The 23,523-nt window shown below is 36.1% G+C and overlaps 2 protein-coding genes across 3 annotated transcripts; both read right to left on the bottom strand.

Annotated features, from left to right (window-relative positions):
- Positions 1-1,271: 1,271 nt before the first annotated feature.
- On the bottom strand, positions 1,272-6,411 carry LOC103492102 (shaggy-related protein kinase NtK-1). Its single transcript, XM_008452298.3, has 13 exons — positions 6,142-6,411; positions 5,164-5,336; positions 4,948-5,040; positions 4,608-4,667; positions 4,194-4,466; positions 3,856-3,930; positions 3,715-3,771; positions 3,480-3,620; positions 3,343-3,393; positions 2,852-2,947; positions 2,693-2,776; positions 1,921-2,023; positions 1,272-1,782 (listed from the first exon to the last, which is right to left on the bottom strand). Exons 2-13 carry the CDS (start codon positions 5,275-5,277, stop codon positions 1,700-1,702), a joined length of 1,230 nt encoding a protein of 409 aa, XP_008450520.1. The 5' UTR covers positions 5,278-5,336; positions 6,142-6,411; the 3' UTR covers positions 1,272-1,699.
- A 674-nt stretch (positions 6,412-7,085) lies between these two features.
- LOC103492101 (protein transport protein Sec24-like At3g07100) lies at positions 7,086-21,788 on the bottom strand. 2 transcript variants are annotated; one of them, XM_008452297.3, is made up of 14 exons: positions 21,585-21,786; positions 19,846-20,943; positions 19,631-19,769; positions 19,067-19,257; positions 15,743-15,850; positions 15,463-15,666; positions 15,035-15,266; positions 13,531-13,680; positions 13,276-13,432; positions 12,857-12,984; positions 12,431-12,753; positions 12,153-12,344; positions 8,846-9,085; positions 7,086-7,547 (listed from the first exon to the last, which is right to left on the bottom strand). In XM_008452297.3, the coding sequence occupies exons 2-13, from the start codon at positions 20,881-20,883 to the stop codon at positions 8,852-8,854; spliced, it is 3,096 nt and encodes a 1,031-aa protein (XP_008450519.2). In that variant the 5' UTR covers positions 20,884-20,943; positions 21,585-21,786; the 3' UTR covers positions 7,086-7,547; positions 8,846-8,851. The 2 variants fall into 2 exon arrangements, with proteins under 2 accessions (XP_008450519.2, XP_016900967.2); XM_017045478.2 differs by lacking the exons at positions 7,086-7,547; positions 8,846-9,085 and adding an exon at positions 9,178-10,016 and having other exon boundaries at positions 21,585-21,788.
- Between the last annotated feature and the right edge of the window lie 1,735 nt (positions 21,789-23,523).

The following is a 23,523-nucleotide window of genomic DNA, read 5'->3' as shown; positions in this document are numbered from 1 at the left end:
CTCTAGAATGAAAAACACCTTCTGCTTAACCCGAAAAAGAAAAAACAAACCAGTTGATTACTAACCCAATCTGGAAAACAAATTCCCTATCCTACATATATATAATGTATCAGATTCAATAAACATAATTTTCCTTATTTAATATAAATTGATGGGGATGTTTATCCTTTTCCTTTGCTAAAGTTGATCATTAATTGCTAATACAAAGTTAGTAAGAAGACGTTATGAACTGATAGAACATAAGCTCCAATAAAACAAAATTTATGTCGATCACATATTTCTTAAGTTTACACTACTAACCGTGAACTTCTCTTGTAATGAATAAGTAGTATTGAAAATAAGTTAATAAAATAATAATTAAATAGACCCTTGATAGTTAATTGCAAAACTTTAGGGCATAAAACCTAAAATTGAGATCCATTGGAAAATACGGATGAGGAGAAAAAAATGTTTACAACCCCCACTCGGTGCTGACCATTAAAGAGGAAGGAGAGGAAGATGAGTAAGGGGAGACGATAGAAGAAGAGGGTGTTTGGTATTTTCCTTGATAGTTCGTAGTACCATAGAACACTATGAAAAATGGCTTTCCTCCATAGAACCACAGTATGAATATAATTTCATTTTTGTGCTAACTCTCTTCCCACACGACATCTGGGAAAAATCATAATAGACAGATTTCAGACGAGCGGTAGAAATCTTCTATAGTAACCCACCACACCAAACAAAACAAACGATTATTCAATATCAAAGCATCTGAATTGGACCACAATAACAATCCCCCAACACAAACTTCAATTTTAGCAATAGATAGTCTTCTTTGACAAGAAAAGAAGATTAATGTTTTCAGAGGGAGAGATGAATACACCAACAAGATTACTTTGCAATGGAAAAAATCTATGTTCAAAATCACTTTAATACGTCGGTTGAATACTCTCCAAGTTATTGACAGCTTTAAGCTTGCCACTTGCCACCATGGCGGATATAATGAGAGTTTCAACGAATTAGAAAGAGAACACACAAAAAAGAAAGAAAGAAAAAAAAAGAAATTTCTCGTTTCCTTACAATTCCCAGTAGCAATGAGCCTCAATTCTGTATCAAGCAAAGTAATAGCAGAAGCAAGGCAAAAGGGTCCCCTTGTCCTTCATCTCACTGTGAATCTGAGCAAGGGAAAATGATTCTCAAATATAATCCAAACTAAAATATGTACATTATGGGCCCCTTCTGAACAAGGTGTAAGCGAGGGAGGAAAGAAAAGATGTGGAGCAGAAAGATGATGAAAGTCCGTGTTCATAAAAGTGTACAAGTGGAAGTAGATACATCATCATCTGCACATGGAGATAAAAGGTTGATACATACTTGGCACACACATGTTTTTCCAATAACTAGACTGTGTAGCCAGGTAAGCCAGTTCCGTCGAGGGCAGCCGGACCAAGAAATCCGCTGCCAACTTCACCTTAACTACATCCAAATCCTAATACAAATTAAAACACTTGAACCCGAATTCAATACACATGGAACATTAGATAGAGTTGTTACCCATTCATTAAGAACATATCTAGATCTGCTCTTTCAAAACAAGGTAGCAGGTAATACAGAGATATACTCATAGCAAACAGAAGGAATAGCACAGACTGGGACACCCGTAGCTTTCTTTGTCAAGAAATCACCACCGGTCAAACGGTTATGTTTCTAATCAAACTCATAACCCAAGAAATGGACACTGTTTTCTTGCATGTTCTGGTATCAATTTCACCAATATCTCAACAGGCACACCCTTCAATTCTAGTCAAATGAAGCAGCAGCAGTAGACGCAACATTAAATGCAGAAGATTAATTAGCATGTCGACTAGAAAAATAGTTGGATGAAAATAGTTTGCACTTATTTTTTAAAAAATATAAAAACGTAGTCTGTGACCATACCATGAGCTTTAAAGTTGAATAGTGGCGGAAGGATGCGTCCATTAGGCAATCGGGTATTTGGATCACGAAGCTCATCAAAAAATTGATGAGTCAAGGCATCCAACTGTATCATATGTCAAATGGAATTAATTAATTCTAACATTACAATTGGAAAACTCCTATTATAATAAAATGCAGATATAAGAATATGAGAACAGGTTGATGTCTTGCACATGAAGACAACAAGTCAACAATCATGCTACCCCAAGGACTAAAAGTCAAAAGATTGATGATATCATATTGAATTTCAGAGGTCCTTTTTATTAGGTGGAAATATTTATATTGCTCAACAAGACAACCCATATATAGATTACTTTTTGGTAGCCACCTATTCTCTTATTATATTGATTCATACACTGCACACAGCTAACCTAAAACTGATAGAATTGAAGAAACCATTTTACTGAAGAATTTCTTCTCCAATCAATGATCCAGCGTTTTCAAATACAACACAACTGTGCAAGTAAAATGCTCAAGTAGGCCAAGGTTAGGAACCATTAATATGCAAGCGTATGAAAAAAATAATAAATAAAAACAAGAAGTTGCAGGAGTTGATGACAAAAGACAATGAGGAGAAAATACACACGACCATCAGAATTTTAAAGTGGATCAAGACAATGGCCAAGCCAGTATATCTAATGCTCATATCATCTGAACAGGCCAATACAAAATATAGACGTTATGTATTAGCATGGCAATACATGACAAATCTGTTATGAGAACAGATACTTACCGCTGTGCATCTTAGGTTAGGAGAGTATTGCAGTAGTCTAGACACAAGATCAACAGCTTCAGGTGGCATACGTTTGTGAAATATCTGCATGATAAATACATTAGTTCAAAAAAGTAATAAATAAATACATATACATACAAAATTTCCAAATACAATTACCTTGTGCCATGGGTGGGCTTTAATTTGAGGGAATTTATACTCTGTATAGTTGGGATTCATGCATTTAATTTCTTCCCTGGTAGGAGTGCCCAAAACCTACAAAACCAATTGCATTACATACAAGTACATAAAGCTTACAACAAAACTTGGGGATAAAATAAAAATCGTAGGAAGGAAAATGGTAAGCATCCTCAGGATCACAATATTAAATAAATGTTTCTTTGTCATCCAAAAGTCCCAAGATTTAACCAGCCAATATAAATCAATGGAGAGATAAACATTAAACATTTAAAACACAACAGTAAATTTACTTTCTCCCATTTATTTATTTTTTCTTTTGTTTGTTTATTTATTATTTTAAAAAAAATGTGATAAACAGATGGATGTCCAAAAAATTCTAAGACAGCTTGACACTGAACATAATTTAGAAGTGTTAGTCGCATGAGCACGTTTTGCAAAATTTACTCAGAAATTTGAAACGTCAAAGCTACCTTAATGATCTCAACAAGCTGGTCAACTCCACTCTCTCCAGGAAAAAGAGGCTGATATGAAATAAATTAAATCTTTAGTTTCCACAAAACCTCATACAAAAATACATGCAAAATACGAAACACATACAACCAAATACCTGACCAAGCAATAGCTCAGCAAGAACACAACCTGCAGACCATATATCAATTGCAGTAGTATACTCTGTTGCTCCAAAAATAAGCTCAGGAGCTCTATAGTATCTTGAACAGATGTAGGAAATATTTGGCTCTCCTTTTACCTGTACATCATAAAGAATATAATTGCATCTACTTGGTCAGATAACAATCAGCCGAAATGACATTTCATTCTGAGAAAAAGAAGAAAGAACATACCAAGACTTTTGCACTCCCAAAATCACATAGTTTAACCTGGTGAGTATGTGGGTTCACCTTGATAGGAAGAAGAAACAAATTACGTATATGGATACCAGGAGCAAATAATGAGGACCATAATTCTTGCTTTTCTCAACTTACCAAAAGATTTTGAGGTTTAATATCCCGGTGGCAGACCCCAATACAACGGTGGATATATGACAATGCTCTAAAGATCTGTGATAATAACATTTAGAGAGATAAAATTGAAGCCAATCAATCATCCACCATTACTTTCTTAAACATAAGCAAAACTGATTAAGTTCTTTATAAAAAGAAAAAGAGAACCCCTAAGAAGAACAAATCAGCAATAGAAGTTCATGAAAATGGTAGTTCAAATTCAAACCAAACCGAACAGAATGGACTTAATAGGGGTTTTCTTTCTCATTAACTAACTGGTGAATATTCCGTTTCTTAAAAAATATACAGAAGAACAATACCTGGTACATGTAAAGTTTTACATAGATCAGTGGCATCCTTTGATTTAACTTGTTGTAGTGCTTTATCACCCTATGAACTGTTTCGGGGACATACTCAAGAACCAGGTTGAGATACAGTTCATCCTTTTCGGTGGTTGAGAAGAAACAATGCTTTAATGCAACAACATTTGGATGGTCAAGAAGCCGCATAGTTTGCAGCTCACGATTCTTGTACCTTTTGTCTTGGAGAACCTTCTTTATAGCCACAGTTTCCCCAGTCTCTAAGCACTTTGCCTAAACAAGATACAGAAAATAAATAAATACACGTACAAAGTGCGCACCCTCAATATCTGAAAAGCCCTAAGAAGGTAATTTTTTAGAAACGTGAAAAGGTGAAAAGCTGCCATCCATTGGGGAAAAAATTGCAAACATTACTTGAAACACGACTCCAAATGATCCATGCCCAACAGCACGTTCTGCCATGTAGCTGATTGTCTGTAGTGTAATACCACATACCATTAGAGGCATAACAAAAAAGTAACTTGAAGATAATAAGAAAAAAGCCCAAACTAACTACATAATAGTTTACATTTCAAATTCAAGACATAAGTATAAAATGTATAATGAATTTCAGCACTAGAAAAGAGGCATGAACAACATATAATATATGCAATCTCACACTAGAAAACGTTGATTAGCCCACTCAGATGAGCACAAACACTTAAAATAAAAGCAATGAGATGCAAGGAAGAATTGAATATCATGAATTTCATGCCTGCTTTGAGTAGCCATTTCGACCACCAATTGTTGTCACAATTATATGGCCTGTCTCTGTCCCATTGCCATCTACAACGGTTGCTTCCACTTCCTATGCCATTGTTTCAACTCGTGAGAAATCATAAAAAAGGACAAGAACGAAGTTCAGACCTAATTCAGGTAAACAATAGCTATTAGAAATAAAATTTAAGGGCATCAAAGAATCCAAGTGTACCTTGTCATCTCTAATTTTCATGTCATTCATCTCTTCAGGTAACCTATCAACACCAACATTATGGCCAGCTGGTTCTCTCAAATTTGAAGTAGAAACAACACCCATAGACGCCATTTCTTGGAAATGTCACGAGCTTTCTTCAGTGAATGATCCTTATAAAACTAACCATTCACCTGTTGAGATCAACTCAGATAAGCTAACTTAATCATATATCTTCATTCCACTATCATCTACCACATTACTCAACCCTTTTGGCACAATTTCCGTGAAATATTAATATGAACTGCATCAACTATTTAACCCTGGCAGGAAAAAATAATCCTTACTTCACAAGAATTTAGACTTAATTTTCCACACTGCACTTTCCTGGAAATTTTCAGCTCCTAGGACCCAGAAGAAGAAAAACACTATGCTAAATCGGGCACATTAATCCACCATAATGCCTACACAAATGATAAACCTATTTCTACATTTTTATTCATTAACCAGTTTGCAGAAAATGAAACCAAATACCCAAAAGGCGTTCATCTTCATATCTGTCATTCTCTCACATCAATAAAGTTTTGGCTCAAACCATTATTCATCCAAACCATCTCTAAATAGTAAAAAAAACTTCTCAAGAAATCCTCACAAGAAAAAAAATGCGATCTGGCCTCAAACAAGGGTATAGATCAACATAAACAGAAACTAAATACTCGAGGTAACAATAAAGCAAACACAGCATAAAATATTAGATAACTAACCCACCAACCCCGTCGGAAGCTGTCAAAATAATCGAAACACAAACGAACATAAAACCACAGGGGAAAGGAAAACATCAACAAGTGGGTAATCCAGATAAATTACTCAGAATGATCCTACTCAAGAATAACACCATCCAGATAAAGAAAACCCATTAAAAGGAGCCAATCTTTATTTTTATTTTTTTTGAAAAAACAACAGAATACAGAAACAGAATCAGTAGAAGAAACCCATTACCAATGAAATGTAAAATCTTGAGACATGAAGGAGAAAACAGAGGTACAGATTGGTGGGAGAAAATGAAAGGGTCAGATCGGGAGAAAGCTTCGTGGGATGTGCGATGTGAAGAACTGGGTTTCCCCTTTTGGATTTTGCGTTAGAAGAGAGAGAATGAAAGGAAAGAGAGAGTTTTTTTTTTTTTTACTAATTGATTTGATTATTGTATTCGTATTGTGCTGTTGTGTTGTGGTATATGCTATAATGCGCTGGTGACAGTCAAAGAAAAGAAGAGCCCCAGCAAAATGGAAATAGGTGTCCTCACCTACATTTCTGCCTTTATTATTACTATATTTAATTAATTAAACTACAGATTATATTAATTAAGAATTTAAGATGAAAATCTGTGCGAACTCCAGCTTGGCTTTTCTCTTTTGACCATTCAACTTTCCTCTGCTTTCTGTTCTCTTATTTCTGGTGCGGGCACCTCATTTTCCCAAAAAATAAAAAGCCTATTTCATTACATTAGACTTGAATTAACTTCCCCTAATTTTCAACTCCACTTTTTCTTTTTGCTTCCATTTTCCCATGGTGTTTTCAAACCAATTTAATTCAATTCAATTCACAAGGGGCATCATTTGCCATATACCATTTCTCTCAAACTGAGTTATATTGTATGTGATCGTGGGTTGATGATAACTCACTCAAGGTTGTCTAAACAACCGATAATCTCTTTCCTTTATGGAAAATGAAAATAACAGGCATCTTTTGAAGATCGCCAAAAGGTCTATTGGAAAGTAAAGCATAGGGGAGGTTGGGGCCTAAAAATGGAAAATTGAAAAGACAACAGCAAAGAGACCTAGAAATAGAAATAATGTAGAAGGCCACCATTTGCATGAAACCAAAGAAGAAATACAAAGCCATGTGAAGATTAGGCTGTGACCTACTTCATAGGAGTTCCAAAATTTGGCTGAATAAATATGAATATAATAAATAATATGTAGTTCCAGTTGTAAAATTACACAACTTCCTTCAAATAACCACCTCAATAACCAGGACAAAATTAAAGTTGTATAACCAAACAAAATCCAAAGCTTTTGCAACAATTCTACCCAAATCTAGGGGGGGGGGGGGGGGGGGGGGGGTGAGATATAGACAACATAATATAAGAAATAGAAAGTAACATCTGATTTAGATATCCCTATAATCGTGACAACCTCTCAAGAAGGGAAAAAATTATTGTTAAAAGACAAAAAAAAATTAATCTATCTGGTAACAAATTTATGAAGAGCCGAATCAGAATCCACGTTGCTTCCTGGAGCCAGTTGTTGAAGCTGAATCCCCCTCATGGCCTTCAGTAAAATCTTCCATTGTTTCCGAGACAACGGGCTTCTTTATGCCAAAACTCTGTCCTGCTAGATTTAAAACTGCATTAAAGAGAAAAGGTTCAATATGGCTTTCATTTCGTGAGATCGCTTCAAAATTGTTTCATCATCTATCATCCTAATACAGTAATATATGAACTTCATGAACTGACTGACACGTTCAACGAAAATGAATCTGTATTGAACAGAAAATTGAGCCAGGTCATTCGAAAGTCTCAATCACCAAGGCCTGAAACAGTAAAAAGAAATGCATGCAGCGAGTGCCCTATGTGACATCATAAAACTATTTTTGTATTCTGCTTAGTTGATAACGAATGGCTTCTATTTCTTTTTAAACTTTAAGTGCCTATAATGGATGGCATTTTGGTATATTTGTTTTATTTTGTTTCATTTTAATTTGAGATTTGATCTCTTTTCATTTTATCAATAAAAAACCTTATTTCTTTTTAAAAATAAAAAAAATTATAGACTTGAGTCTCATCCGTTCTACGAGATCCTGCATAGAGAGAGCTCCTTGTTTGTCAATCTTGTTACACAATGGGATTCCATCAAGTAAAGGCTTACTTTTAACAAGGCATGAAGTTTGCTTGCTGAGACAGACAAGTTCTCCTAACCAGCAGCATCCACAACATAAACAATTGCAGAAACTGCATGGCATTATCTTTCCCACATGCTAGGTAAACCTTAATTCTCCTCCAAGATCCGAAAGCTTTATTATTACATTTCCTTTTGTCACCTTCACGTTAAATCCTACCATTTGGGATCATGTCTTCACTGTATCCACCCGTTGCAATAATTTCATAAGTGATGCATGCTTTTGAAAGATTCTGAAACCCAACCAGAGATAATTCCATCTCTTGTTTGAAAAAAAGACTTTGAAGCCAATCGAGGAAAGCTTCCCACCAACCCACTGAGAGAGAAATAACTGCCTAAAGCCTGACCTTACTGCATTTGGTTGTCAAGGTAACTTGTACAGTATTAAATTCTAAGCAACCACCATGACTTGAACCAATTCCCTCTAAACTCTTTTTTATTTCCATGAGGTGAACCCAAAGCAATTTTTGCATACTGATATCAGTTTATGCAAAATGTTTACAGATCTTTTGTACAAAACTTGACATTCATTGTAGAACACGAAACTATTTTGCATTTAAATAATTATTCATCCAACGGAAAAGCCAAACATTCGATAAAAGCAAGGTTCTAAACGGGAAAAAGAAAAAAAAAACAATGATAAAAGCAAGGGAAAATGAGGATTAAAAGAATTATATAGATACGTCTTTCACTAAAAGAAAAACATTTTAAAACCCAAGTACAACAAGGCGCAAGACACTTCTCACCTTGTATTAAGCATTTTGCTGAACTTGCCGGTGTATTTGTAGAAGCCAATCAACATAACCATTTGTACCACCCACTTGGTCCTCAACAAGATTTGCTAGGAGGAGAAAGCCTTCTCTAGGTTGTTCGCCTTGTCTAACAAGATGAGATAGCTGATAGTATGAAGGGTCAGTTTCTCTAAATTTCTGGAGCGTCTCTAATAGTTTTCTTGACATTACATTATCATGATCACTCAGGATAACCTGGATTTTTCAAAAAAAGAAAACCATTACTAACACCAGATAAGCAAACTAAAATGGAAATAATTAATTGAATGTAAAGAAAACAGAAGGGTAGACCGTAGATATAATCAGTTCAATCATACACAAAATAAGCAATTGACCAAGGTTCCATGTGGAATCTAAAAAAGAGAAAGGCGAACATTTTAGAGAGAGAGAAAGCATAAAGTGCTAAGTAATCTTTCTTCGTCTGAAAAACACAGATGCCAAAAGCTCAGTATCACAAGTCTGATATGGTGGAGCAGCACAATTTCTCGAGCCATGTTGGTAACCTCTTTTTTTTTTTTAACTAAGAGTTGACATCTAAATTGCAGTTCAAAGACAATACAACTTAACCAATAAGATCACTGGGATATATAGAAACCTATAGAAAAAAAAAATTGTTAGTTTTCAATGTGTAACCTGTTTAGACCCTGTATGTATTTTCAACATATTATGCAACAAAAATTATGACAAATATAAATAACCTATATCGAGTGTAATGGGTCCGAAATGAATTCAACTATCTCCCATAACGACAGTAAGAGGTAGGTGAGAATGACGGGTCTGAGACTCCGAGACAGTTGTTCCTGAAGATATAGGTGAGCAGGGCAATATTGATGGGATCATTATAGATAGAGAGGACAGGATTGATGAGAATGAGGTTGCTGAACATACTAAAACGAAAATACGTCAGACCATTCAGGAAATACCAATAAGTATGATCCAACTCTTGATCTAAGGTACAAGGTTCTGTACAAAGCACTCCATCTCTAATTATGTACCATACGAGAATCTCTCACCACAATTCAGAACTTTTACTGCCAGTCTTGACTCTATCACAATACCCAAGAGTATTCACCTTGTCTTAGAGTGTCCGAAGTAGAAAGCAGGTGTCATGGAAGAAATGAGAGCCCTGAAAAAGAACAAAACCTGGGATCTGAGCACGCTCCATAAGGAACACAAGACTGTCAAATACATATGGGTGTTTACACTCAAGTACAGAGCAAATGGTATCCTTGACAGACATAAGGTCAAGCTAGTTGCAAAAGGGTTTAATCAGATTTATGAGATTGACTATTCTTAGTCTTTTTCTCTTGTTAGAGTTATGTCGTCTATTGCAGGGAATAAGGATTGGCATGTATATCAACTTGATGTTAAGAATGCATTTTTGAATGGGGATTTAAAAGAGGAAGTGTCATGAGTTTGCCTTCAGGATTTGAAGCTCAATTTAATAATCAGGTTTGCAAGCTTCTGAAGTCTTTATACGGGTTGAAACAATCACCAAGAGCGTGATTTGACAGATTTGTCACTTTCATCAAGTCTCAGGGGTACAATCAATGGCACTTTGATCCACCTTGTTCGCCAAAGTCTCCAAGGCAAGGAAAATTGCAGTATTGATTGTCTATGTCGATGACATTGTGCTATCTCGGGATGAAACTGATGAGATTGCTCAACTAAAAAAAAGGTAGGGTTAGAGTTTGAAATCAAGGACTTGGGAAATCTAAAGTACTTTCTTGGGATGGAGATTGCTAGATTCAGAGAAGGCATTCAGTGTCCCAAAGAAAGTACACTCTTGATTTATTAGCTGAGATAGGTATGCTAGGATGTCATCCTGCTGACACAACCATTGAGTTCAATGCCGAACTTGAAAATTCAAGTGACGGGTTCCTATTGATAAAGAAATATCATCGCCTGGTGGGAAAGCCGATTTACTTATCTCACACTAAGCCCGACATCTCCTATGTTGTGAACACCGTCCGTTAGCTCATGCAGGCGCCTTATGAGGACCACATGAGGGCGATTAACAAGATTCTGAGGTATTTAAAAGCAACTCCTGGTAAAGGTCTGAGATTCAGGAAGACTGACAATGTGTTGAAGCTTATACTGATTCTAACTGGACAAGATCTATTGTTGAAAGAAAGTCTACCTCAAGATACTGTACTTTTGTGTAAGGCAATCTTGTTACTTGGAGAAGTAAGAAGCAAGGAGTTGTGACTAGAGGCAGTGCTGAAGTTGATATAGGGGTATGAGTTTGAGGATCTACGAGGAGATCTGGCTCCAGAAGGTATTATCTGATCTTTGTCAAGACTATAAGGTGCCTATGAAGCTATTCTGCGATAACAAGGCAACCATTAGCATTGCCAATAACCCTGTCCAACATGACAGGACTAAACAAGTGGAGAAGACACTTTATCAAAGAGAAGTTTGACAATGGTAGTCTCTGCATTCCTTACATACCCTCGAGCCAACAGATTGTCGATATCCTCAAAAAGGGGCTCTTCAGGCAAAACTTTGATTTGTGTGTTAACAAGTTGGGTCTTTATGACGTTTACGTCCCAACTTGAGGGGGAGTGTTACCGGTGACTATTTATAAATTAATAATTGAATTGATTTAATTGAAAAAAAAATAATTCTCTTTTGAGAGAACGCTAAGTATCACTTCACTATATATAACGGAACCTTTTTTTTTTAAGACGGACTCATTAATACTTAATAATCCTAGTGATTAGATTTAGATCCTATTCTGATAGGAAATGAGATATTCAAATGATTTCTTTTTTATCGAATGACTATTCAGCTATTGTATTGTCATGTAAATAGAAGCAAGAAAGCTCTATGGAAAAAAGATGGTTAAATTTGATGGCTTAGGTCACGTTGAAAGTCCAAAGGAAATTACATAATTTACTTTGCCCTATTTTTATTATGTTAACTAGGCTCATGTTGCCTTTAAATACTTCCCCTCTGTACCTTTATGATTATTAGAAAATAATAAAATTATCGGCCCTCTAGTTTTTCTCCCTATACTAGGGTTTCACGTAAAATTGTATTTGTTCTTCGTCTCTAATTTCAATAAGATTGAAATTGGGACTTAAATTCAGGCTGAAAACAATATTACTCAAAGAAGATTATAAATGTCTATTGCAAGGTTCTTCCATAAGCCAACTCACGAGTTTTTCTAAGTTCCTAGCCAACTTGTTCTAATTCAAATACTCTCCCCTCTTATTCAAGAATGGAACTCCATTATTTAAATTTTAAAACAACTACATACCTTTGATAGTTCTGCTGCAAAGTCTGCCCCAAGTAAATTCATAGACACATCCGGCGAAAGCACTCTACCAAACCAAACAATAAAGCGAAAGCCGTCGTCATACAAGTACAGGCCTCTGGAATCTAAGCTATCAGCAGTCAGTGGCAACCTTTTCTCTATGCTATTAAGGTCAATAGTCTGAGAGGGAGATGCCTGCAAGTTAAAGTAGAATAAACTTCAAAGATTCTGAGAATATATAGCATATTTTTTATATATAACTGAATCGTAAGATTTGCAACCTTCAATAGATACTCATCAAGTCGAATTAGTGAAGGATATAAAAGTTTCAATAGGTTTTTAACAGGAAGAATCATCATTGAAAGGCCTAATGCACATCGCTCATCAAGCACAGCATCAGCAAAACCCCCTCGAAGAGGTACTGATTTGCACAATGCTAACCCATATAAAGGCAGGAACTTAAGAGACTCGGGATATATCATTCTGCCTCCCAAGCGATGATGTACAGCATAGAGGTTACGATACTCTCTGAAGGCTTTAACGATTCTTTGTTGAACTGAAGTGCGAGCATCCTCCAGCTTATGGGACAATGTTTTCTCAATTGCTGCGAGTTGTTTCAGTTAGAATTTAGAATGATCGATTAATAAAGTGAACAGACGATTATCAAAGTCTCACATGCAACGCATAGAAGTTTGTGCCTAACATACCTAGCCTACTAAACAAGGAGACAATGGCACCAACATCAGCCTGGCGGTACATCTCACCCAAATCTGTAACGACGGGTGCTGCTGCTGTGTGCACTCTAATACGTCTCTCTCCACAAGATGCAGTATATCTTTTTATTGTCAAAGAACAAACTTATCGGTAGAACCCTTAAAATAGAGAAAATAAGTAAATTATCAGTAGAACCCTAGATGCCAACTTTGAAAACACTGGAGAACCAAATGCACGAATATTAAAAGAAGAAAATAATTAAGAAAATTTAAAACCAAACATTGGAGAAACACATCGTGTGCACCAAACCTACTTAAACAGCTGATGATACTTAAGGACTGGGACTGCTACCTAATAGGGGAACTAATAGACGTTAGATGGGTATTACCCCAACAGTTTACTCAAAGGATACAGCAAGGCAACTTGGAAGTACACTGTCTGAGTTGTAAGTAAGGTCTCTTCATAAGAAATTTGCATTGCAAATGCTTTATCACAATCTACAGCTGGAAGTGCCAATAAATCGGTGCTTCTTAACATAAAATTCCCGTGAAACGATGTAAAGCGGATCCCTAGGAGAACAAACACAAATAGTGAGAAGAGAAGTATCGACATGCAAGTAAAGAAGGAGATAAACAATCCTTGAGAACCAATAAAAATAAAAGATCACCCTTTCCGCATCTTATACGCATTACAGCTTCCCAGGCAGTTTCTCTGGTCAAGTCCCTTGCTAACTCATGTCTCAACTTTTCCCCATGATTGGAAGATTGGAAGCCTGGATAATAATACACCTGGCCTCCAGTATATTTTGCCAAAGTCCCTAAATACAAGAGAAACAAAGATAAATAAATAAATTGTCAGTGCACCAAAAGCGATATCGGCATGTCATGTAAAAAAGATAAATAGGTACAGGAAAGATTGTCATTAGATCTATCAGACCTAGATCAATAATCAGTAAATTTGTGACTAAAGAAAGGAAGAAGGAAATGTCGAGCATTAATTTTTAACAAACATGAGTGACAGTAAACATAAAATGTAGACCTAAAATTCCAGTTTTCTTATAAAGCTGACTGAAATAACAAATTTGAATGCACCGGGATTATTGTGTAAAAGTTATTTTCTTAATAAACCAATAACCATTAGACCTCATTGTTCACAGAAGAACAAGCAAACATAAAATGTACCTATGAAGCACGGACACCGACACGTGACACGGTGACACGATGATACACCAACTTTCAAAAAGGTAAGACACAACACATTGGGGACACGTTATTTTTTTATTATCTACAAGTCGTGCATATAAACATATTGTGAAATGTTCCATTTGAAATCATCAAAATAACAAGTTAAACACCATAGAATTCATGAATTTATGCGTGAAGGTTTGGACGTGAATGTTGGGGTGTGACCGTTTGGACGTGGAGGTTAGGGCATGGAGAAATGAGGGATATTGTGGCTGTGTGAGGTCTGTTTTTTTGGAAAAGAAAAGGACAGACAAGCCTAAAATGTGGGGTTGATGGTTTGTGGGCTACGCATTTGGGCTTTTAAAATGTTAGTTTTAGTAAATTTTTTCTTCCCAAATCTGCAGGTTCCATGTCCAAGAAGTATCCCAGCCGTGTCCTAGAAGTGTGCCAACCGTGTCTGGGAGTGTCCGAAATTAAAAAATAATAATAAAATAATTGATACGCTAGCTAGTGTGTCGGACACGAATTGGGGGCGTGTCAAGCATGTTAGAGTCAGACACATGTCTGACACCCACACGTGGCCATCTTAGAAGTGTCGGTGCTTCTTAGAAATGTACCATGAGTTATTCAGATCCTCCCAAATGAAAACAAGTAGCCATGGTGATCTTCAAAGCTAAACCAGAGAAGCTCATAGAAATATATTTTTTAAATGTTCATAGCATGTTGAGGTGATTATAAAAAGTCACCAACAATCATAGCAGGCCCCAGTCAAATGTTCTTTTGACAGGGAAAAAAAATTTTTTGACAGGACAGCCCCCAGCAAATTCTAAAGAATCAAATTCAATCATGTGACCACAAATACATTCTCCAGAGAAAATATGAAGGGACTCCTTGTCCCTGCCTCCTTAGGCTGTCCTTCATGATCTTTTCGAATGAAAAGTTTCCGTTTCTTACCAAATATAAATAAATAAGAGATGAGAGGCATACCCAAGGAAGCAATATCTGTATATTTGTCACTAAATGCATAGACATTGACCCCAATTTGGAACTTGGTAAATTCAGCAGCCATTTGTTTGTAGAATGGATCCTCGGGCAGTCTTAGCAAATGTTCTTTGTCTGTTCCGTAAACACGGAGATCATCCCCACGCAACTTCAAGCGGCCAACACCAAGAGATGGCAGTGTGTTTTGAAAAATTAACAACTTCCCCCCAAGTTGGCTCTGCAAAGAGAGTGGAGCGAAACCAATAGTCATATAAAACTCTTTAAAATAGATCAGTTTGATTATAAACGAACTTACAATAATATCCACATGTTTATATTTTAATTCAAAGACAAAGAAATAACAATTTTATATAATAGAACTAGAAAAACAAGTATGACATCGGAAACTAACTTAAAAGGTGTAGATCACATACCATAACCATAAATGCTGCTTTAAGGGCTGGGCCGAAGGCAGATTCAACATTCACGTTCTCCTGAAACATGGATGGCAAGCTATCTAGGAATGATTCCACCACAGTTCTTGATTCAGATAAGTTGACAAGGAGATCATCCGGCAAAGGTACAAATATGTCATCCAGATCGGAAACCACCATCATTTGTGGTTGAGTCAAAGTCGACTGTGAAAGAAACAGAACTTTTAGCATGAAGTATCAAAATTGAGGTAAACATACAATAGCAACCTATATTTTCTACCTTCATATTATAAAAATGTATCGTGCTGTCAAAAGTCGCAAAACCTATTTGTGTTCTAGTAGAACCAGGCAGCTCATCCAAGCATGACCTAATTGTTTGTGCCACAACCTGCAAAAGGAAATACAAATTTGACACGCTGAAAATTAGGCTCTTATTGTTTGGCAATCCCTCAATTAAGTATAACTGTATTCGAAACACTCTCTTCACGGACAATTATCATGGTCCATGGAGATAAATCATAATACACCCAACGAGGAGCAACCCACAGAAACAAAGTAACCAGAAATTTCTCCAATGATGAGAATAAAAAATAATAAATATTAAAAAAATGATGAGAGGAAGGGTATGCGTAGAGAGGCAATAATGTTCAGAATAAATACGTGGGGCTGGTTGGGTAATAGCCTAGTAGGAGTGTATAAGAAAGGGAGTTCGAGAAAAATATGTTAGTTATCATTGTATTGGTGAGTCTTTAGTTTCTATTTCCTCAGATGATTTGAAAGTGCCCAAATACATTTTGGACAATTCTCGACAGGCTTTAAATAATTTTTTTATTAGTATTCCTGATAACAATCTTTCATCTTCTAGGGTTAGGAAAGATAAAAAGATTATTTTATAATCAATCTTTCTATGGTTGATAGGGCACGATAAAACTTCATGATATGGACTTTGATGGAAAATGGAGGAAAATTGGCAACTTCCATTAGGAAGTTGGAAAGTTAGTCTTACAAAGCACATTTTCATCCGAAGTTTATAGTTGGTTATGGGGCTTGGCATTCGCTAAAATACTTACCTTCCCTACCATGAATGAGATTCGCTACAAAACTTACCTTCCCTACTATGAAGAGGAGTTATGTTTAAAAAATGAAAATCCAACCTCGCTACCATGCATGTGGTTATATTATCTTTCTTTTAAACGGAGACAAACTTCTTTATTAATAATATATACTCAAAGTACAAGAGATATATACATTGAGTGTAATAAAGAAGCCTAAAAAGCAAAATGCAGGGGAAATCAGAAGGTGAACCCAAGCATCTCAACTAGGTTGACAACCACCCCTTGGCACCAAAACATCATATCCAAATTAAAATACTAAGTAATGTTCAGTTGCATCCTAGTTCCAGTTCTCTTGGTTCGGTGGAGGTAAGTGTTAGGCCCTCGCTGAAATTTAAATATAGTAGACGAAATAAAAATAATAACGCGAATGAGGATGAAGGAGGAACTGAGAGAGGGAGGGACCACTCTAATGGGACTGGAAGTTAGTTAGAAGAAAGAGTCAAAAAGAAGGGAGGTTACGGAGAGAAGGGATGGAACTTTTGTAAAGAGAGGTTGCAGACTCCTTGAGAGGAAGGAGACGCAGAGGGTCCAGGTTTTTATGAATTTGTTCTTGAGTCTTTACTTTTATGATTGTAATTGTTGTTTGAGTATTCTCCTGGGAATTCTGTCATCGTCATCAATACTCATTGATTCACGAAGAGTCTTTCAATTCTTGTAATTACCATTTCACATCAATATACATAGACACTTATGTGGTGTTCTATCCGTAAATAATGAAAAGCCCACACTTCTCTACTCTCTAAAGCAGTTTATTCTCTTTTAACACGCAACCATCTGCAAATGAACATTATCAATTTAAATGTTCATGAGGAATCTTGTGCACGTCTCTTATAGCAGATTCTCGGTCGATAGACAAACCACACCACACCCATTGCCTCCTTGTATGAACTTCAGTCAATCAATCACTAATATCTTGGGATCAAATATTCCTTTTGTTAAAGGAGTTTCTAGTCATTCCCCCCTAAGGATAATTTCTAATTGTTCCCCCCTAAGGATAATTTCTAATTGTTCCCCCCTAAGGATAATCTTTCCATTTACAATTCAAATGGAGAATCAATAGTTAGTGTAAGTAATGAGGATACTATGGACTCTCGAGCACAATTTGAATATGTTAAAAAAGATGTTGCTAAACTCTTAAAGTCTTAATAAAGTAATAAACAAATATTACTGAAGGAAATGGCAAGGGCCTTGGAGGCGCTCACCTAGGATATCTCTTAAATCACTGATTGACCCAAAAGCTTAAGCTTATAGGTGAGGGTAAATTTAATATAACATCCAATACTCTCCCTCACTTGTGGAATTGCAATATCAAGAAAGACCCAACAAGTGAAAATTAACATTAAACGAGGAAATAATGTTGCAGGGACTTGAACACAGAGTCTTCCTGAACCACCTACTCTAATATCATCTTAAATTACCAACTCAACTCAAAAGCTTAAGACAATAGGTGAAGGTAAATTTAATTTAATATCTAATACTCCTCCTCAGTTGTAGGCTTGAAATATGAGGAAGGGCCAAGCAAGTGAAAATTGATGTTAATTGGAGAGGTAAATAACATTGCAGAGGCTCTAATACCATATTTGATGGTATGTGTTTCCATCTCAAAACCAATTGACAATGAGAGGAGTAGCTCATATATCTTATAAGAAGTGTGAGTCCCCTTGGTGTTTCCAATGTAGGATTCTCAACATCTCAACATGTCCTCTCAAGATGGTGCCTCTTTGGGATCACCAATCTAGGACCAAATACATGTTTGGGCTTAATGAGTTCTGGTACCATCTTAAATCACCAATTGACCCAAAAGCTTAAGCTTATAGATGAGGGAAACTTTAATATAACATCCAATAGTCTCAATCAAGGGCATGTGCTTCCCATTGCCCCTTCAATAGGCTAGCCTGAGGGCGCCTTGTAAGCATTGATTTTAGTTAACCAAAATAAAATGTAAAAAAGATGAGCATAGTTTTGGGACCATGAGTCGCTAGCTAGTAGGTTGTTGGGTTGTTTGTAGTTACAAACCAGTAAAACTGCCCGTTAATAGTTGTCGGTTTAGATTTCAGCTGGTTATAATAATGGTATCAATACCACTATTAGGATGGCGATGGACAGATTATCATTCAATTTACTCACTGATTTAGTTTTCACCAAAGAAACCTTTCGTGTCAACCTAAATGCTATCTTCCAATTCATACCATTCTTTTAGATTGGAAGCATGAGTCCCAAAATAGAATGTTCTTATGATTTGGATTTGGTTGAGCATTAACTATTCTCATTTCCTTGGTGAAAAATTTAGTATCCTTTTCAAAAAAATCAATGAAATAGAAAATATACAAAGAAAATGAGAAGATAAAGAAAATAAAACTAATAATAGTTGTAAGTTGTAGCACTTGTAATCCAATGGGTGATCTCATCATTTTGTAATTTCATTTTATCAATGAATGATTCTTTAAAGAAATAATAAGTAGTGGAAGCAATAGTATAAAAATGTTTACCTCTAGCATCCCACTTCTAACTGCAGCTATAGAAACATCGATGAGGAAAAAGTATAGTGGAGGCATAGGTGGCCGAACCATATACTCGGTTGGAGCAACAAAATCCACACTACCCTTAGTGAGCTCAGGTCGCTGATCCAAATCAATTCTCTGGCCAGTGGCATCCAAATGAGCAAAATAATCTCCTGGAACTGAATAAGGAAGCAATGTAATTCAATATAATTCAACAGGGGAAATAGTAAGATACAAAAAGAAATTACTTTTTCTAAGCAAAAAATACAAATAGGTAATATTTGGCTTCCCCAAGAAAACGAAAGCTAATGAAGTGGATATTATGCTCGAGTTCTACAGTAACACTAAATTCTCTGTCCAAGAAAAGGAAGGAGAAAATAAAAAGACAAGTTTATACTGGCTAAGTTCAAAAGAATGGACGTAACTTTGACTCTTAAAAATATTTCTTCTATGCACTAGATTTCCACGTAAGAAACTGTAACTGCATTGCAATAGGTCATATCGTTTCTAATTCTAGTGTTCAAGGGCCTAGAAAATTATAATTCTTCATACCATCATTCAGCAATGAACAAATGTTGCAGCGCCACTTTCTTCCAGCATCTGTGAATGTGGCATATGGATTTATATAAGTGCGACACCTCCTACAGCGGATGACGCCAGTTGAAGCGAAATTGATAACTGGCACTTCTTCCTAGAGAAAAATTACAGAAATTTAACAAGAAACTTTAGCATGCACAGAAACCAAAATATTACACAGAGACGCTAACCCCACTAGGAGCTTCTGCAAGTGGACAAACAATTGCTCCGAGAGGTAAATGCCACCTTGAGACCAGTGACTGAGAACTGGGTATAGCACTGGTTGTAAAACGTAAATATCTTTTATCGCAGTTCATGGCGTACGTCTCGGAGAACATTTTAGGCTCTTCATCACCATTCAATGGCCTTGGAAGTGCTTTTGGATCAATTCCTGCATCAATTGATCCTGGAACAGATCCAATAGAAAGTGAGTTGAAATCTTCAGCCAATCCTTGAATCGAACCAAGAGGAGGTCCAGCTCCTGGATGGTGCTTTTGGTCTGTAGTCAGTAAACCTTGTGAGGCTGCAGCAGGAGGAGGCGGGACATAACCTCCTTGGTGACTAAGGAAAGGGGAAGCTGGTGCTGCAGGAGGAACATACGGCCCTTGGTGACTAACAAAAGGAGGAGGTTGCATTTGTTGGGAATGTAAATCTGCATTAGGTTGCTTATGGACATAACCAGGCAAAGAGGACTGAAAATTAGGCCTGGCTGATGGAAAAGATGGATCTGACATAGGCTGTGGAACATTTGTGGGAGGAGGACCTAAGCCTTGAGGAGGTGATCCCATCGGCACTGAAGGAACCTGACTTTGTTGGTGAAAGGAAACTGAAGGGGGTGGTACATAAGCTCCAGGGGGTTGCCCCATTGGTGGAATTCGTGGAGGAGGTGGTTGAGATGGTGAAGTAAACTGTGGAGCTGGGAAACGCTGGAAAGACCCAGCAGCAGCCGGGACGCTTGATGTTGGTGGTGGTGGAACAGATGGATCAGAAAACCTACCTGGTTGCATAGGTCTAAACCCAGGGACCCCTGATCCAACTGCAGGACCAGAGGATGGAGGAAAAGGCATTGTGTTTGGGGGCATAACAGGAGCGGCAGGTCTAAAACGAGTGGTGTCTGATCCAACTACAGGACCAGAGGATGAAAAGGGTGACGCGGTCTGAGTGGCAGTAAAAGGTGTGCCGGCAGGTCTAGTAGGAAAATTCTGGTGAGCAGGATTTTCAGTCCCCATGGTTTCTATTGTCGCACTCTCACGCTTTTTGAATTAATGGGATGCTAGCATGACGCAGACCTGTCCAGCCAACAGTGAAAAATGAGAAAAAGATCAAAACTATTCTCAAAGAAGAGGGGGATGAATTGCCAATCGACGCGCAAATAAGAACTTCCACAACATAAATCTTACTAAACAGCCAGACATCTCCTAACTCAGCGGCAAAGCATATTTAAATTACAATAGAAAAATGAACGGGATGCGGGGAAAAACATAAAGAACACGAAAATGCAACCCAGAAAATCCCCCAGATTCCATCTACGTAATTGTTCAAACTGATTCTTTAGCTAGACAGAAGAATTTCCGAAACCAGAGTTCAAAGGAGGCAGACATCGAGTAAGTATAATCAATGACTGAAACTGAATTCACAAGTCAATTGGGTACGCAAATAATAGCAGTGGGGGAAACTAGATTTGAAAGAGAAAGAAGATGTCGAAATGATTCCGGGAAAGTCAAATAAGAGCATGAAATAGAAGCTAGCATTGCGTGAAAAGAAAGGGAGATCTGGCACAAGCAAAGAAGTAAAAACAAAGAATTGTAATAAAGAAACCGAGTCGGAAGCAAGTGGAATCACATCAAAGCAAAGCAATCAAACATGGGTAGGGTGGAATTGAAATGAATTGAATAGGCGAATCTAAAAGGGGAGAGGGGAAGAGATTTACCTTGTGTAGGAGGGTCTGCAAGCAGAGAGGAACAGAGTGGGATCGAAGAGCTGGGCGGATCGGAAGTGAGGAAAGAACGAAAGCCAGCAAGCAAGAGAGAGAAGACAGGAGAGGAGAGAGATCAGTGATTTTGGGAACCCACCAGCATCCACTCCCTTCCGATTCATTCACTAAATTAATTCAACTCAATTATTTCTCTCTACATTTTTTACCCCCATACCACATAACATATACTCCTCCCAAATTCACAACACTAACATCAAATTACTTTACTCTAAGTTTTATGTGTTTTGGAGTTTGGGTGATAGTAGGAGTTTATAATATGGTGTAATTTTAAGTTATGGAACCATTGTTTTTAAGTCGGTATGTGATAGCTAAATTCATTTCATTCTTTTTTTAATTCTATTCTTATTTACTCTATTATAGTTTCCTGAACAACCTCGATCATATAGGTATGTTGTGGTTGAATTTTAAAAAATGACAAAACAGTCAAAATATTTACACTTCAAACTTATCTCTATCAAGTTTTTAATTCTTAATGTTATGTCTAATAGAATTTTTATAAATGTGAACATTTAATAAATTAATTAATTTATTAGATATAAATTAATTTGAATGTCTATTATAATTGATTTTGTGTCCCGTATAATTGATAGTTTAAAAACAAAACAAATATCGTTTTAACTGTCATGGCTAAAATTGTCATTTTAAAAAATCAATAACCAAAATGACACAGCATTTTAAGGATTGAATTTACAATGTTATGTTTTAAATTATGTTATTTTTAAATATAGTAAAATGAGTCAAAATATTTATAAAATATAGCAAATTTTCAGTGTCTATGGTTGAACCTCTATCAATGACATTGATATAAACGCCCATAAAATTTTGGGAATATTTGTCAATATATATCATTAATAGATTCCAAAATTTTACTATATTTAAAAATATTTTCGAATAATTTTAACATTTAAAATAAGTTGTTCTTCCAAACTATATACTAAATTATATAAAATATCATAAAACTATGTATTTTGTTTTTTAAAAAAACAAAAAATATATTGTTTTTTGTTACTTTGAAATTGTCATCCAACTTATGGAATAAATGTTTGATCTCTTATTCAACTATGCAATTGAGACTTCACCCATCATGACAAAAGAAAAATGGTCATCTATTCCCCTTTTGTCCAAGCATGTGGTCTATGGGTTATCCCCTCTAACCTTGGTCAACCACATATATACAAGATAGGTTGATGATTTAATCGAATTTTTTAATGCCAAACTACACGTCACACTATCTATTAAGAAATTTAGTTTTACCTATCTCATATTTGCATTGACTTTTATACCAATCATAACAAGAGTTCGGACAACTTAACAATTATATACACATCAAAGTATGATAGTATCTAAAATGTGTTTGAAAGATTCTTTCTACCTGCTGAATTAAGCAGGATTGTTCTTTGATTTGATTTTATATGTTTATCAATTATTTTTCTTGAGGTAGAACGAGGCATCGTTAATTGGAGTTAGATCGGACCAATTAAGCTATATTATCCATGTTATTGTCGACGATTAAGATACATTTAGCTACATGCCAATCTTGAAGGGATCTTTATCGTAATTAGTTTTTATTTCAAAACAAGTATCTCTTCATAATTATTTTTAGTCACTAGAGTTACAATTTGTTTGAAAAAACTTTTCGTTTCATTTTAAAATGGTTATTTTTGTTATAATTCTTCTAGCATCTCTACTACGTCCGACATATTGCAATTACACGAAATCATTTTTAGGGGAAATATTACTTGAATCTTTATAGGAATCTTGTTTTGTTGCAACAAAGATAATAAAAACCATTAGGGTGAGTGCAACTCAAACTTTTAACCTTATCTTGTGGCAACAAAAATAATAAGAAATATTAGGGCGAGCTTAACTCAAA

This window comes from Cucumis melo, chromosome 2 (genome assembly GCF_025177605.1).
Source record: "Cucumis melo cultivar AY chromosome 2, USDA_Cmelo_AY_1.0, whole genome shotgun sequence".
Lineage (NCBI taxonomy): Eukaryota > Viridiplantae > Streptophyta > Magnoliopsida > Cucurbitales > Cucurbitaceae > Cucumis > Cucumis melo.
The sequence above is the reverse complement of the archived record's forward strand: the minus strand, read 5'-3'. Positions and strand labels throughout refer to the sequence as shown.

What these genes read in the sequence shown, in the direction of transcription:
- LOC103492102 (XM_008452298.3), bottom strand. Translation starts at nt 5,277, where the DNA reads ATGGCGTCTATGGGTGTTGTTTCTACTTCAAATTTGAGAGAACCAGCT. An exon ending in TTAAACCTCAAAATCTTTTG is followed by an intron (nt 3,772 to 3,855) that starts GTAAGTTGAGAA and finishes CTTCCTATCAAG; the next exon opens with GTGAACCCACATACTCACCA. An exon ending in CTAACCTAAGATGCACAGCG is followed by an intron (nt 2,024 to 2,692) that starts GTAAGTATCTGT and finishes CATATGATACAG; the next exon opens with TTGGATGCCTTGACTCATCA.
- LOC103492101 (XM_008452297.3), bottom strand. Translation starts at nt 20,883, where the DNA reads ATGGGGACTGAAAATCCTGCTCACCAGAATTTTCCTACTAGACCTGCC. An exon ending in TTGCAGAAGCTCCTAGTGGG is followed by an intron (nt 19,770 to 19,845) that starts GTTAGCGTCTCT and finishes ATTTTTCTCTAG; the next exon opens with GAAGAAGTGCCAGTTATCAA. An exon ending in AAGCAGCATTTATGGTTATG is followed by an intron (nt 15,267 to 15,462) that starts GTATGTGATCTA and finishes CTCTCTTTGCAG; the next exon opens with AGCCAACTTGGGGGGAAGTT.